Genomic DNA, 13678 nt, shown 5'->3' with positions numbered 1-13678 from the left:
GGGGTAGTTGGGGATGTGGCAGTTGCAGGACTTGCTGACTGTTGTTACCATGTGTGAAGTAAGAGAAGGGGGTGTTAGGGATGCAGCCGACTTCTAGCTTTGAAGTGAGGGAATCGTGATTCCATTCCTTGAGAGGATCAGATATGAAGGGAAGAATACTGACTTTAATTTTGGACCTTGTTGTCTTGGAAAAACTCCTGTAGGACACCCAGATGGGGAGAACCAGTGGGCAATTATAAAAATGGAAATGGAATTCAGGAGAGAGATACAGGTTTCACCTCATCACTGAGGAAAAGCAGTAAAATACTATTGACCGTTCAAGTGTAAACTGGTAACAGTGTAATCACTGAGACTTTTTATCTTTGGCACAGTGATGGTAGATATTTTGGTACTTCTTAAATTGGGAGTGGATGTTGTAGGCATATGTGGTATACAGAGGTGGGATTTTTACACTGATATCATTTAACATCCTGAGTGCATTAACTAATAATAGCTGTGAACCCACACATGTATTCTTTATATTAAACAAACAGATTTCATTTTAATTATGCTGTTTTGTTCATGCTAATTTACGCTTTTTTTTAACTTAAAAACAATAATGAAACTCCACCAGACTGTAAACTCCATGAGGACTTGTAGCATGTGATCTAATTTTTTTCCCCTCTTATTTCTCTAGGGCCTATTCCCTGGTGGATTCCAGTCAAGTGTCTACATTTCTGATTTCCATTCTACTTATAGTCTATGGTAGTTTCAGGTGAGTTTCTCTCAATATGTATGGATTTCAGTTGGAGGTGGAAGAAGCATTACTCTGAAAGTGTGAAAACTTACTGCTCTGTGAAGAGAAACATGACTAACAAGAATTGAGTTAGAGTGGAATAATTCTGATATTTATTCTTTGGTTGGCTGCTGTTAAAATAGTTCATTTTAATGCAAACGTGTAAAAAATGCTTAAAAATTAAAATTTAAGATTGCTTTAATTCTGGTTTTGGAAATAATGACTCACATAAGTGTATTCATTGAAAAGATCAAGGAGAGAATCCTTGACAGTGATTCTACAGAGTTTGAAAGGGAACAGAAAGTTTTCCTTAATATAGAGGCATTGACATTGGTTGAGCCATATGCAGTTACCGATGGTCTACTCTTTTGACCTACAGAAATGATTTCATACAGTTCAACCTACTATTACTAGGATTGTGCCCAAGAATCATTCACCAAGTATTCTCTCTACTGAACTTCGCAATGCTGAGACTGGATCCTCTTGAAATCCCTGTCCTACCAGGCAGCCGTAGGAATGGAATACAAAGGAAAATCCAGAAGCTAGGCGCTTGCTGCTTCTTTTCCCTCCTTATTTGAGAGAGAGGAACTTTAGTGGTTGTATAACTGAGATGTTTTGTGGATTATATATTTACAAATGAAGGCTGCCTGAGAAATTTTAAATAGAGAACTTGAAAGGGGTTGGCAGTGATAAATGAAATAATCAGGTATAAGGATTTTGAACTGCCCAGTTTTATAGCTGTACTTGAATGAGTATTTGATAAAATCAGACCTCTAGGCTTTATCTCAACTCTGGGTAGAACAGGTAAAATACTATTGATAATTCCGGTATCAGCTGATGAAAGTTTTAATCATTGAGATTTCTACTGAGAGCCCTAGGTTCATAACCACTCTTAGGAAGCATTAATCAAACTAGAGGAATTTAGAACCTTATCAACATAATCTTGATATTTTATATCTATACTTTGGACAAGTTTTTTTATTTTTTCTCTTTGAGTATATAGTGTATCAACATTTCAAAAACTACTTTGTAATTAAAAACAAAATCTTTTAGACTCAAAATTCTGATACTACTTTCATTAGTAGAAATGACTTTTTGTTTGCAAAAATATAATTTATATACCGTGTACATTTTCATATGTAAATCATTTATATTTGATTATTTTTACCTAACAAAAAATGTTTTCCATAATCTTCATACAAATTTTTAGTAATTTGATATTTCTTTGTGTTACTGTCTTACTCCACTATTATTGGACATGTGGATTGTTAAAGTGACCATCTTTTTATGTGTTCTTTGGCTGGTTAAATTATTTCCTTAAGACAAATATCTAGAAGTTGAAAAACTTTGTCAGAGAGTGTGAATTGCCTCTTACTACATACATATGGCCATACTGTTTTCCAGAAAGGTTATACCAATTATATGACTGGGCAAATTTTAAACAAAATTTTATGTAATAAATGTAGAATTATATAGATGGAAAGGATTTTTCTGGTCAGCTCTCTTATTTTACAAATGGAGGAACTGAAGCCCAACAAGATAAAGTAACTTCACAAAGATTACACAACTGTTTGCTAACAAACTCTGGATTGGAACCCAGTTCTTAATACTTCTGGTCCGTCCAATACATTATGTCTTTTATACTTTAAGGCATTTAAATTGACCTCACTGAATAAGTCTGGAAGTGTTTTCTTCTGTTTCCTGGAAAAGATTATTCAAAATTGTGTTATTTCTTTTTTATGTATATGATAGAACTCACCAGTGATACCACCTAAGCTGGGCTTTTCCTTGTGGGAAGATCATTTTTGTTTTTTCCTACTTTGTTCACTGCTATCTTTTTTTAAGTATTAGGACTATAAAAAAATTTTTTATTGTGATAAAATATAAAATTTACTATTTTTAACCATTTTTAATTATACAGTTCAAACCATAGCATGTTGGAGCTTTTTTTAAGCACACGTTACTGTTCTTTTATTACAGCCATTTTAGTACTAGGATGTGAAATAATACCTCATTTTGGCTTTGATTGCATTTCCCTAATAACGCAGATTAGAATGTTGAAAAGATGTTGAGCATCTTTTCATGTGCTTATTGGCCATATGTTTTTCTTCTTTGGTTAAATGTCTATTTAGATCTTTGGCCATTTTTAAATTGGGTTGTTTTTGTTATACGGAGTTGTAACATTTCTTTAAATATTCTAGGTACAAGTTCTCTCTCAGTCATAGGATTTGCAAATGTCTTCTCCTAGTCTCTGCCTTTATATCTTCCTTTTTTTTTTAAGATTTTATTTAGAGAGAGAGAGAATGAGAGATAGAGAGCACTAGAGGGAAGAGAGGGTCAGAGGGAGAAGCAGACTCCCCGCTGAGCAGGGAGCCCAATGCGGGACTCGATCCGGGGACTCCAGGGTCATGACCTGAGCCGAAGGCAGTCGCTTAACCAACTGAGCCACCCAGGCGCCCTGCCTTTATATCTTCTTAATACTGTCTTTCATAGTGTAAGCGTCTTAAATTTTGATAAAGTCCACCTTACCAACTTTTTGTATCATGTTTTTGGTGAAAAGTTGTTTCCTAATTCATGGGCACAAAGAGTTTCTCATGTTTTCTTTAAAAATTTTTCTAGTTTTATTGCTTTCCTTTAAGTCCATAATTCATTGTGAGTTAATTATTCTGTGTGGCATGAAGTAAAATATAAATTCATCTTATGAACATGGCTGTCCAGCTGTCCCCACACCATTTATTGAAAAGTCTGTCCGTTACCCCATTGATTGCCTCGGTGCCACTGTGAAAACAGAGTTGACCGTAAATGTAAGGATTTATCACTGGATGCTGATTTCTGTTCTTTGGTCTATATGTCTCTCCTAGGACAGTACCAAAGTGTCTTGATTGCTGTAGCTTTTATAATTGTTGAAATCCAGTTGTGCAAGTTTTACAACTTAGTACTTTTTCAGAATTTTAGCTACTCTGGGATCTTGTGCATTGCCACATAAATTTAGATTTAGCTGGTCATTTTCTACAAAAAAAAAATTCTGGAATTTTATATGTATTGTGGGTCTACAGATCATTTTGGGAAGAATGGCTCTCCTAATATTCTCGTTCAGGGACCTGGAATATTTCTCCATTTACTTAGATCTTTACTTTTTCTTAGTAATGCTTTGTAATTTCCAGTGTACAAGGCTTGCACTTCTTTTGTTAAGTATGTCATTCTTTTTGATATTCCTAAGTATTTCGTTCTTTTTGGATGTAATTTTTGATGGAATTTTTTTCTTGGTTTCATTTTGGATTTTTCATTGCTAAGTATGTAGAACTTGCCATTGATTTTTGTACATTGATCTGGTATCTTATGGCTTTGATGAACTCATTTATTGTGCTAATAGTTTTTTTTATACAGACTCCATAGGTTTTTCTACACACAGGATAATGTCTGCACATAAAGACAGTTTTGTTTCTTCTTTTCAACTCTGAAAGCCTTTAATTTTTCCTTCTCCTCCTTTTTTCCCCCCTTTATTGTATAGGATAGAACCTCCAGTACAGTGTTGAATAGAAAGTGAAAAGAGCACACATCCTTCTTTGCTTTGTGCCTAATATTAAGGGGAAAACATTTGTTTACCATTAAGTACAGTGTTAGCTGTAGGTTTTTCATAAATGCCCTTTATCTGTGAGGAAATTTCCTCCTGTTTCTAGTTTGTGGAGAGTTTTTATCATGAATGGATTTTGTCATATATTTTCATGCATTTATTGAGCTAGTCATGTGGCTTTTATCCATTGTTCTGTTAATATGGTATATTTTTATTTTTTTAAAGATTTTATTTATTTTTGAGAGAGAGAGAGCACAAGCAAGGGGAGGGGCAGAGGGAGAAGCAGACTCCCCACTGAGCAGGGAGCTCAATGTGGGACTTGATCCCAGGACTCTGGGATCATGACCTGAGCCAAAGGCAGATGCTTAACTGACTGAACCACCCAGGCGGCCCTAGGTATATTAATTTTTTAATGTTGAACCAACTCTGTATTCCTGGGGTAAATCTCACTTCATGGTATATAACTCTTCTAAATGTTGCTCATATTTTTTTAAAGATTTTTGTGTCTGTATTCATGAGGGAAATTGGTCTGTACTTTTCTTGTTACCGGTCGTCTTATGACTTTGGTACCTGGATAATATTGGCCTCATTGAGTGAGTTGGGCAGTGTTTCCTCCCTTTCATTTTCCTGAAAAGACTGTGTTAGAATTGTATTATTTCTTCTTTAAATATTTGTTAAGAGTTTACGTGTCTAAAGCCAGGCTTTCTATTGTGGGAGGCTTTTTTTGGTTTTTTTTTTCCTACTTGTTTCGATACTTTATTCCTTTTTCTTTTTTAAGTATTGGGGTTTTTTTTTTTAACAGCTTTATTGAGATATACATAGATAAAATTCTCCTACGTAAAGTGCACAATTCAGTGGTTTTATTATATTTACAAAATTGTGCAACTATCACCAATTTTAGAACAATTTTATCATCCCAAAGGAAACCTTGTATCCATTGGCAGTCGTTTCCCCTTTGCCTTCTCCCTTGCTCTAGGCAACCACTAATTTATTTTCTGTCTCTATATAGATCTGCCTATTCTGGAAATTTCCATTTAAGTAGAATCATCCAATATATGGCCTTTTGTGATGGCCTTCTTTCACTTCGCATAATATTCTTAAAGTTTATTCGTGTTATAGCATGTGTCGGTACTTTATTCCTTTTTATTGCCGAATATATTGTTTATCCATGCATCAATTGATAGGTTGTTTCCACATCTGGGCTGCTGTGATTCATGTACAAGTTTGTGTGGGGACATAAATTTTCATTTCTCTTGAGTAGATAGCAGGACTGGAATTGCTGGGTCATACGCAACTCTATTTTTAACATTTTGAGAAACTGCCACTGTTTTTCAAAGCAGCTGCATCATTTTACATTCCTACTGGCAATGTATGAGGGTTCCAATTTCTGTTATTATCTGTCTTTTGATTATAGATACTGTGTTCTGTTTTGGTGGATACGAAGTGGTATCTCACTGTGGTTTTGATTTGCATTTCCTTAGTGACTAATGATGTATTGAGCATCTTTTCATGTGCTTATTTACCATGTGTATCTTCTTTAGTGAAGAGTGTCTATTCATGTCTTTTGCCCATTTTAAAATTGTATCACCTTCTTGTTGTTCTGAGAATTCTTTATATATTATGGGTACAAGTCCTTTATCAGATAAATGCTTGCAAAGAGTTTCTCTTAGCCTGTGGGTTTGTCTTTTCACTTTCTGTTTACAATTTCTATATTTTCCTAATAGATCGAGATAAAATGTCACTCTTTAGCAACAATTTTTGTCATGAAACTCTTATATTGTCTCATGTTAGTATAACCATTCCAGTGCTCTTACGGTTGCACGTGGGAAGATTTTTAATTACCAATTTTATTTCTTCTTCTAAGCCTACTTGGATTTTCTATTTCTTCTTGAGTCAGTTTTGGTAATTTGTGTCTTTCTAGGATTTGTGCATCTTTTCTAAATGATCTCATTTGTCGGCATCAGTTTGTTCATATTGTTTATATATAATTCATTTAATTTTTATTGATTGGTAGTGATGTTCCTTCTTTAATTTTTTCTTGTAGTCATTTGTATCTTTGGTCTTTTTTTTTCCCCCTTGGTCAGTCTAGCTAGAGGCTTTTCGATTTTGTTGATCTTTTCAAAGAAACAACTTTTGGTTTCATTAATTTTTCTTTTTTTTTTTTCTATTTTCTGATTTCATTGATCTCCACTCTAATTTTTATTATTCCTTCCATCTGCTTCCATTTTTATTATTCCTTCCACCCTTCCATCTTTGGGTTTAGTTTGTGCTGCTTTTCCTAGTTCCTTAAGGTGGAAGCTGAAGTTACTGATTTGAAACCTTCTTTTTTAACATAGGCAATTCAGGCTGCAAATTTCTCCCTAAGCATTGCTTTAACTTCATCCCATAAATTTTGTTATGTTGTATTTCATTTCATTCAATTCAAGATATTTTCTAACTTCCTTGGTGATTTTTTTTCTTTGACTCATGGGTTCTTTATAAGCGTGTTGCTTATTTTCCTACTGTTTCGGGATATTTCAAAATTCTTTCTGTTGAAAGGAATTTTAAGAGCCTAATTCAATTCCATTGTGGTCAGAGACATACTTTTTGTTATTTCAGTCCTTTTAAATTTGAGACTTGTTTTATGGCCTAACATATGATCTGTCCTGAAGAGTGTTCCATGTGCAGTTGGAAAAATCAACCTATAATAGAAGGTTGAGAGCAGGAAGTGACATAATCTGGTTTGTGTTTTAGAAATATTGTTCTGGGTTCTGTATGAGAAATAGCTTGTTGGGTAAGAGGGAAAAGTGAAATAAGGGAAACTGGGAGAGTGTTGGCCAAGTATAGGCAAGAAATGATGATGGCCTTAACTTGGCTAATAGTGGTGGAGTGAAATGTCAGTGGATTTAGGACAAGATTGCTGATAGAATGGATAGTATGTGTGAGAGAGAGGAGTCAAGGAAGACTCCCAAGGTTTATGGTCTAAACAACTGGATCCAGTAATGATGCCATTTCTGAGATGGAAAGCTCAATAAAAGAAGCAGACTTTTCATGGAAACATGATATTAACAAAGCTTAGTCAAGAGACTGATGTTGATTCTGTTTCTCTTCCCACTGTTTAATTTGGGGCAAGAAACTTAACCTCTGTAGACCCCTGTCTGGAAAATTGTTATTTCATTAATTATGAGTATTACTATGATTTATAATGATAGTAGTGTCATTTATTCTGATTTGTACTGCTGTCTCTCTTTAAGCTTTCCAGAAGGAATTGTAAGTATATTTTAGTAGTAGAAACAAAGTTTCACATCTTTTTCTTTCTGAGTATTTAGTGAACAAGCAGTACTGCAGTTACTGCCTTGGTAGGTCAAAACTTGTCAAATATTGGCAGTTTTATGTAGTTCAACCTGACAGATTCTTTTTAGGACTTAGGATCATGTAGGGGTTTTATGTATGCCTCTTCTCAAAAATATGTCTTTGTGATAACAGAAGTGAAATTCGAAGTAGTCAGTGAGGTAAAACTAGTAGCAAAGTAATTTCCTTAATTCTTGATTTCAAATAAACCTGAGATAGCTGGATGAAGAACTGGCCTGTGACTTATTTGGACATAGATTCCTTGATGAAAATATTTACAGAGAATTCTTCATTGAGACCCTGTGGGTTCTGAATGATACTTCCCAGTCTGTATGCTGTCTGACTCCTACCATTTGGGTTTTCTACAGTTGAGATGCTTTTTAATTGTTGTAAGTTGACTTCTGTTACTTACTGTGAGGGGTTGGGTGGAGATGTGTGATTTTTGTTGGTTATTATAATCTTTTTACTGTGACATTGACTGAATTAAAAAATGTGACGAAGATGAAGAAAACAGCTAATATTTTACTGAGCATTTATGTGACAGTGCTTAAGTGCTTTACATAAAGTCTCATTTCATCCTTATATTAATTCAACAAGATAGATACTGTTATTCCCATTTTACAAATGAGGAAACTGGGCCCAGAAATGTTAAGTAGTCAAGTGTAATAAGTGATGGAGCTGGGATTTAAGTATTTTACTACTGCTGGCTGTTGAGAACAATAACAAAATCTCAAATCTGAACCAAATAAATTCATCTGGTAGTAAACTCAGAAGGAATGAGAAGCTTTCTTATAAACCTCTTTTTGGGGATGCCTGGGTGGCTCAGTTGGTAAAGTGACAGCCTTCGGCTCAGGTCATGATCCCAGGGTCCTGGGATGGAGTTCCACATTGGTCTTCCTGCTCCGTGGAGAGCCTGCTTCTCCCTCTCCCTCTTCCTCTCTCCCTTGCTTGTGCTCTCCTGCTCTTTCTGTCAAATAAATAAATAAAATCTTAAAAAATAATAAATAAACCTCTTTTTGGTGAATTTTTTTTCTTCAGCAGTGGTCTTTAGGCCTTATTGTGCATGAAAATCACCTGGGAAAGATTCCTTCACTAGGCTTAGGATGGGGGCCCAATGCACAAGCCTGTTCAGGTGGCCTGCATGACAGACTTTGTGCAGATTCTTTCCTGACTTTCTAAGTCGTTCTTAATTGCTGGTAGCATTTTCAGGGCCCATTCATTGATACGTTGTTTACCCTTTACAAATCTATTTGAAACTCTCCTGAAGTTCTCAGTTTTTCCCTTTTGCTAAAAAGAAAAAAATTCCCCTCCAGTCTTATTCTTTTGTCTTTTAAGATTTTATTTATTCAAGAGCATGCTAGAGAGAGAGAGAGTGCACAAGCATGAGCAGTGGGGAGGGTCAGAGAAGCAGCACACTCCTGCAGAGCAGGGAGCCCAGTGCGGGGCCGAAGGCGGACAATTAACCAACTGAGCCACCCAGGCACCGCTCCAGTCTTTATTCTTGAGCTGTCCTTGATGGTTTACCACCACCTACTACTGAAATTTTCTCCATTAGCTTCCATGATTCACTTTTCATGCTACCCTCCATATAGGACGTGCACAAAAAATGTTCCTGACTTTGAATAGAACTGTTTCTCTTTTTCCCCCTCCCCCACCATCCAACCATATATGTTCATATCTCCTCTGAGACCATAAGAATATATTATTTACTCGTTAAATTATCACATTTTATTCAAAGCTGTGAAGACATGGGGAATATCATAAAATACAGGATAAAAGATTATTTAATTGTATAGGTTATTTCTCACCAGGCTTTCACTTTTTAAGTACAGAAGGAAAAACTATACTGTGTAAAACTAGATTCTAAAAGCCAAAGTAGATCCTCAATTTAGGAACCCTTATGTTTGCCATCCCTTGGCTGAGCTTTACTAGATTTCCTATATCACTTAAACTGACACCTGTCTCTCCTCAAGTCTTTCCAGTTGCTCAGAAAAAAATAGCATAATTACTCATTTAATCATTATATCCCCAAAAAGTGTGACAAACTGTAGAAGAGCATTAACAGTGAGTGAGACAGAGAGAGAACAGACTTCTAACCACAGTTCTTTACTGGCAAGATACTTGAGTTCTGTCCTGTCAGGAATCATAGACAAAAAAATAACAGGTTTGAGTAGATCTAAAAGAAAATCAAAAGGAAGATATACTTTATATCTTATCTCTCTAGATAATTATTTAACATATATTTATCTATAATCCCTATATAAAGTTGCTATATGAAGGAAGAACGGAACTTCTATAACTGGAGGGTAACTACTACCTTTTTTAAGACAAACATTTACCTGTGCTTTCTTTAATGGCAAACTCAATTTATTTGCTTATACCCAAACCTACTCTAGGAAGACAATGTCGTCAAGTTAATGAGACTGCAGAGGATATAAGAAATGCATTTTCTGTGATTGTGTTGCCCTTCACACTAAATGTGTATCATTGTAAAGTCAGACCAGGTTAATAGAAACAAATTCCATCGTGGTCCACAGTGTCATGATGTGTGTTGATCACACAGTGGTGCGGCATGTGACGTGTTATCTTTTGAACTGCTCTTGTAGCCACCTCATAACCTTCAGAAAACATTATATACAGAAATCTGAATTTATTAGGGAATGGTTATGGACATTGTAATGTATGCGGACAAGTTCCTTGATATATTTAACAATTCCATCAACTCTTTAAAATGTTCCATTTATAAAAAAAAAAAAAACCCACTGAATTTTCTAGGAACACACATTTAGCTTAAATACATCCAACCATGTAGTGTTTACCTTGACCAAGTGAATTCCCCTCTTCATTGCACCTGCTTCTAATATTAGAATGATCAAAAAACACGGTATTCTTAAAATATTAAGATAAAAGATTCCAATTTGCCTTTCTTCTGCAGTACTCAGTGTCCTCCATTATCAGAATCCAAATGAATGAACAAGTATAACTCAGTAAATATGTTCTCAGCTCCATTTTGCTTCCTGCAATTGTTTATTTTTGCTCTGCCCTGTTCAAAAGGATTTCAGACCATTTGCTAGGGTTTGCCAACTTGTGATGAGATAAGGTAAATCATAATGGGGCCAAAAAAAAGAAAAAGTATGGGTGGAGACAGAGAGCCAAAAATAATTCTAAAAATGTAAACCACATTGGCCAATACCTTTCCTACTACTGGTGGTCCACAAATAGCACAGTAAGCTTTCTAGCAGCCAACTTTCAGAAGAAAAAAAGAAAACCTTTTTAGTGCCCTTGAATAAAAAGAACCTAGTTGTTCAGGTGAATTACAACTGTTGTTAGTCTTAAGATCAGACAGACCTTTATCCCGAAGATCCTCAAAAAGAGGTTACAACTTGGGAGTTTCATAGCATTTCATAATAAGCATTCAAATGTTTGTTGAATGAATTACAGTACCCTTCAAAATCAGCTGTTGAAGGTCATTTCGTGAAAATACATTTCAGCAAAAGTAATTTTGCCAAAATTAGAGGCACACAGCCAGCAGCAGAAAGTTGTCCAGATTGCTAGCTTACTCTGGTCTAACATTATATTTTAGAATATCTAGAGAAATGAATGGATTGTTCATTCTTCAAGTGATCATTCCTGAATATTGATCTCTTGATAAATGTTGGCAGCAGTCCAGACATGTACTCTGTTGCCAGCTGAATACAGACCTCTTTGTCTTAACAGTGCTCAGAGCGCATTTGTATTTTCATCAGAACTAAGGAACCTAAAAAGGCCTATGATAAGCCTATATTTCCCCTTGTTCTGGGCAAGCAGTGGAAATTCCCACAGACCTAGGACTTTCTTCAGAAAATCCTTTATAATCCAGTCCAGTACATAAAGACATGAGTAGTTGATTTCCTAAAGTTCTGTTCCTTGCAGCTGAATTAGTTTTAGTTTGAAAAAATTTAGAGCAAATAACAACCAGATTTCCACCTCAGCCAAAATAAAATCTTATTGAAGCACTCAGAGAACATTAAACCACTTCCTCATGTCGTTAGTGTCTGTGATATATTACTTATGAAATGTACATCAAAGTGACCCCAAAAAGGCACACTTAGGATTTTCACTTATTCACTAATTTAAATTTGAAGAACATTGATCAGTTGTTCTTTCTGACACTAATCAGCTGGCAGGCTCAGTTGTCAGTTGAACCCTTCCCAGTTCAAGATAAAACCATATATCATCTGTTTATAAAAGGTTGCTTGTCTTAATATTTCTCTGTAATAAGGCAGGATATATGCAGTTCATCCAAAAATGATATCAGGTCAAGTTAACTCAAGGAGAAATACTGTGTACATTTTTTGTTTTGGTTTTTTTAATGAGGAAAAGGTATGTATTGATGTAAAAACACATCCTTGGAATACTAGCCAATGAAAAATTAATTTGTGAATAGTATATTAATCCTCATTTTAAAAAAAAGGCAATTGTATACCAAATGCATAGATCTCTGGAGATAGGGATTTGGGGAGTCTGTTATTTTGTACCTTTTTCTACTGTTTGAGTTTTTTAGTAATCATTATATTTTTTCAAAAAAAAATAGAAGTTCGTTTGTTTTGGAAGGGTTGATACAATAGTCAGGGCAGGGTATATAGTGAGAACCTTCGTTTCTTTACCGTATAGGGATAATAATAGAGCATCTTCATGGTAGTTTGCTACAACTGCCATAACAGAGTAACACAGACTAGCTAACTTTAAAAACAGGTATTTCAAGAGGCCAGAAGTCCAAGATCAAGGTGTCAGCAGAGTTGGTTTCATTCTGAAACAGCTTATACGATCTGAAGAGAAACCAGAGTATAGGTTGCTGTCTTCACATGTAGATGGTGCCCTTCACATGGTCTTCTCTCACATGTATGCATGTGCCTGGGGTGACTGTCTCTCTCTGTCCTAATCTCCTCCTCTTATAAAGATATCAGTCAAATTGGATTAGGGCCCACCCTCTCCACCCCCATTTTAATTTAATTACCTCTTTAAATGCTCTTTCTCCAAATACAGTCAACATTACTAATTATAGTTATTCTGTGAAACAAAAGAAATCTTTCCTGTAAAGCATAATGTCTGACAGGAAAAGCCCAATAAAGGTTAACTATTACCATTATTTTAACCCTTAGGAAGTTTTCAGTTGCTTAGTCAGAAGACCATCTCTTTTACCTGGATTCTTAGTAGTAGATTCTTCATGTAGGTTCTTTGCTAGCATCAATAATTAGAAATTTGTATGCCTCCTACAGCTTGACCCATAACTATTTTCTCTTCAGTCATGGTTGATGAGAAGGCAACTAAAAGTAGCAAATAATATGCTGTAATTTAGATGGCTCTTTCTGCGATGGTAGGTGGTTGTGATGAAATAGCCACAGCTCAGGTCTTTCTGTGAGTGTTTAAACATAGATTTCAGTAACTCAGACTTGCTGTTAAGCAGATACCCAAGATACAGTTTGGCTGGAATGTCTAGTGATAACACTATGATGAATTAATGTGTGTTATTGTATAGTAATAACAGTGAGATTGGGATGGGATGGGGAGGTGGGGAGTTAAAGATAGTCTTTTATGAAGATGGAATAAACTCTTTGGGGCCAGCCAAGCAATTTCCTATCTGTAGAGTTAATAAAGATTACCAACTAAGGTGGGATAAAGGCCCATAATTCTGCTCAGGAGGCAGCAAAGACTTTATTTAAACAGCTTAAGTTGGCTGTCACTTGTGCAGTATGGGTAACTGTTACTGGACCCCTGTCACAGTGGCCTGGAATCTGCTAAATCTAGGCTGTCCATTGATCTTGTTTTGTAAAGCTACAATACATAAATTTCCTGTTTGAGCCAATATGTGGGGCCCAACAACCTCATTTAACCAGATTTCTGTTTTGTGGAGTAGTGACCCATGGTCTGATGATCAGGCAGTGCTTGATTTTAGCTAAGCTTATTTATGGCAATAAGAAATTCAGAGTAAGCTTCAAATCATAAAACATGCTTGCTTA

The 13678-nt window shown here is 35.5% G+C and overlaps 1 protein-coding gene across 2 annotated transcripts in view; it reads left to right on the top strand.

Moving 5' to 3' along the window:
* SPPL3 (signal peptide peptidase like 3) overlaps nt 1-13678 on the top strand; it is a 134831-nt gene that overhangs the window by 91300 nt on the left and 29853 nt on the right. For both annotated transcript variants that reach the window (XM_027577460.2, XM_027577461.2), the window contains exon 2: nt 677-754. In XM_027577460.2, the coding sequence (XP_027433261.2) occupies nt 677-754 (78 nt within the window). The remainder of the gene's footprint in view (nt 1-676; nt 755-13678) is intronic.

The sequence above is a fragment of the Zalophus californianus genome, chromosome 14 (assembly GCF_009762305.2).
Source record: "Zalophus californianus isolate mZalCal1 chromosome 14, mZalCal1.pri.v2, whole genome shotgun sequence".
NCBI lineage: Eukaryota > Metazoa > Chordata > Mammalia > Carnivora > Otariidae > Zalophus > Zalophus californianus.
The sequence above is the reverse complement of the archived record's forward strand: the minus strand, read 5'-3'. Positions and strand labels throughout refer to the sequence as shown.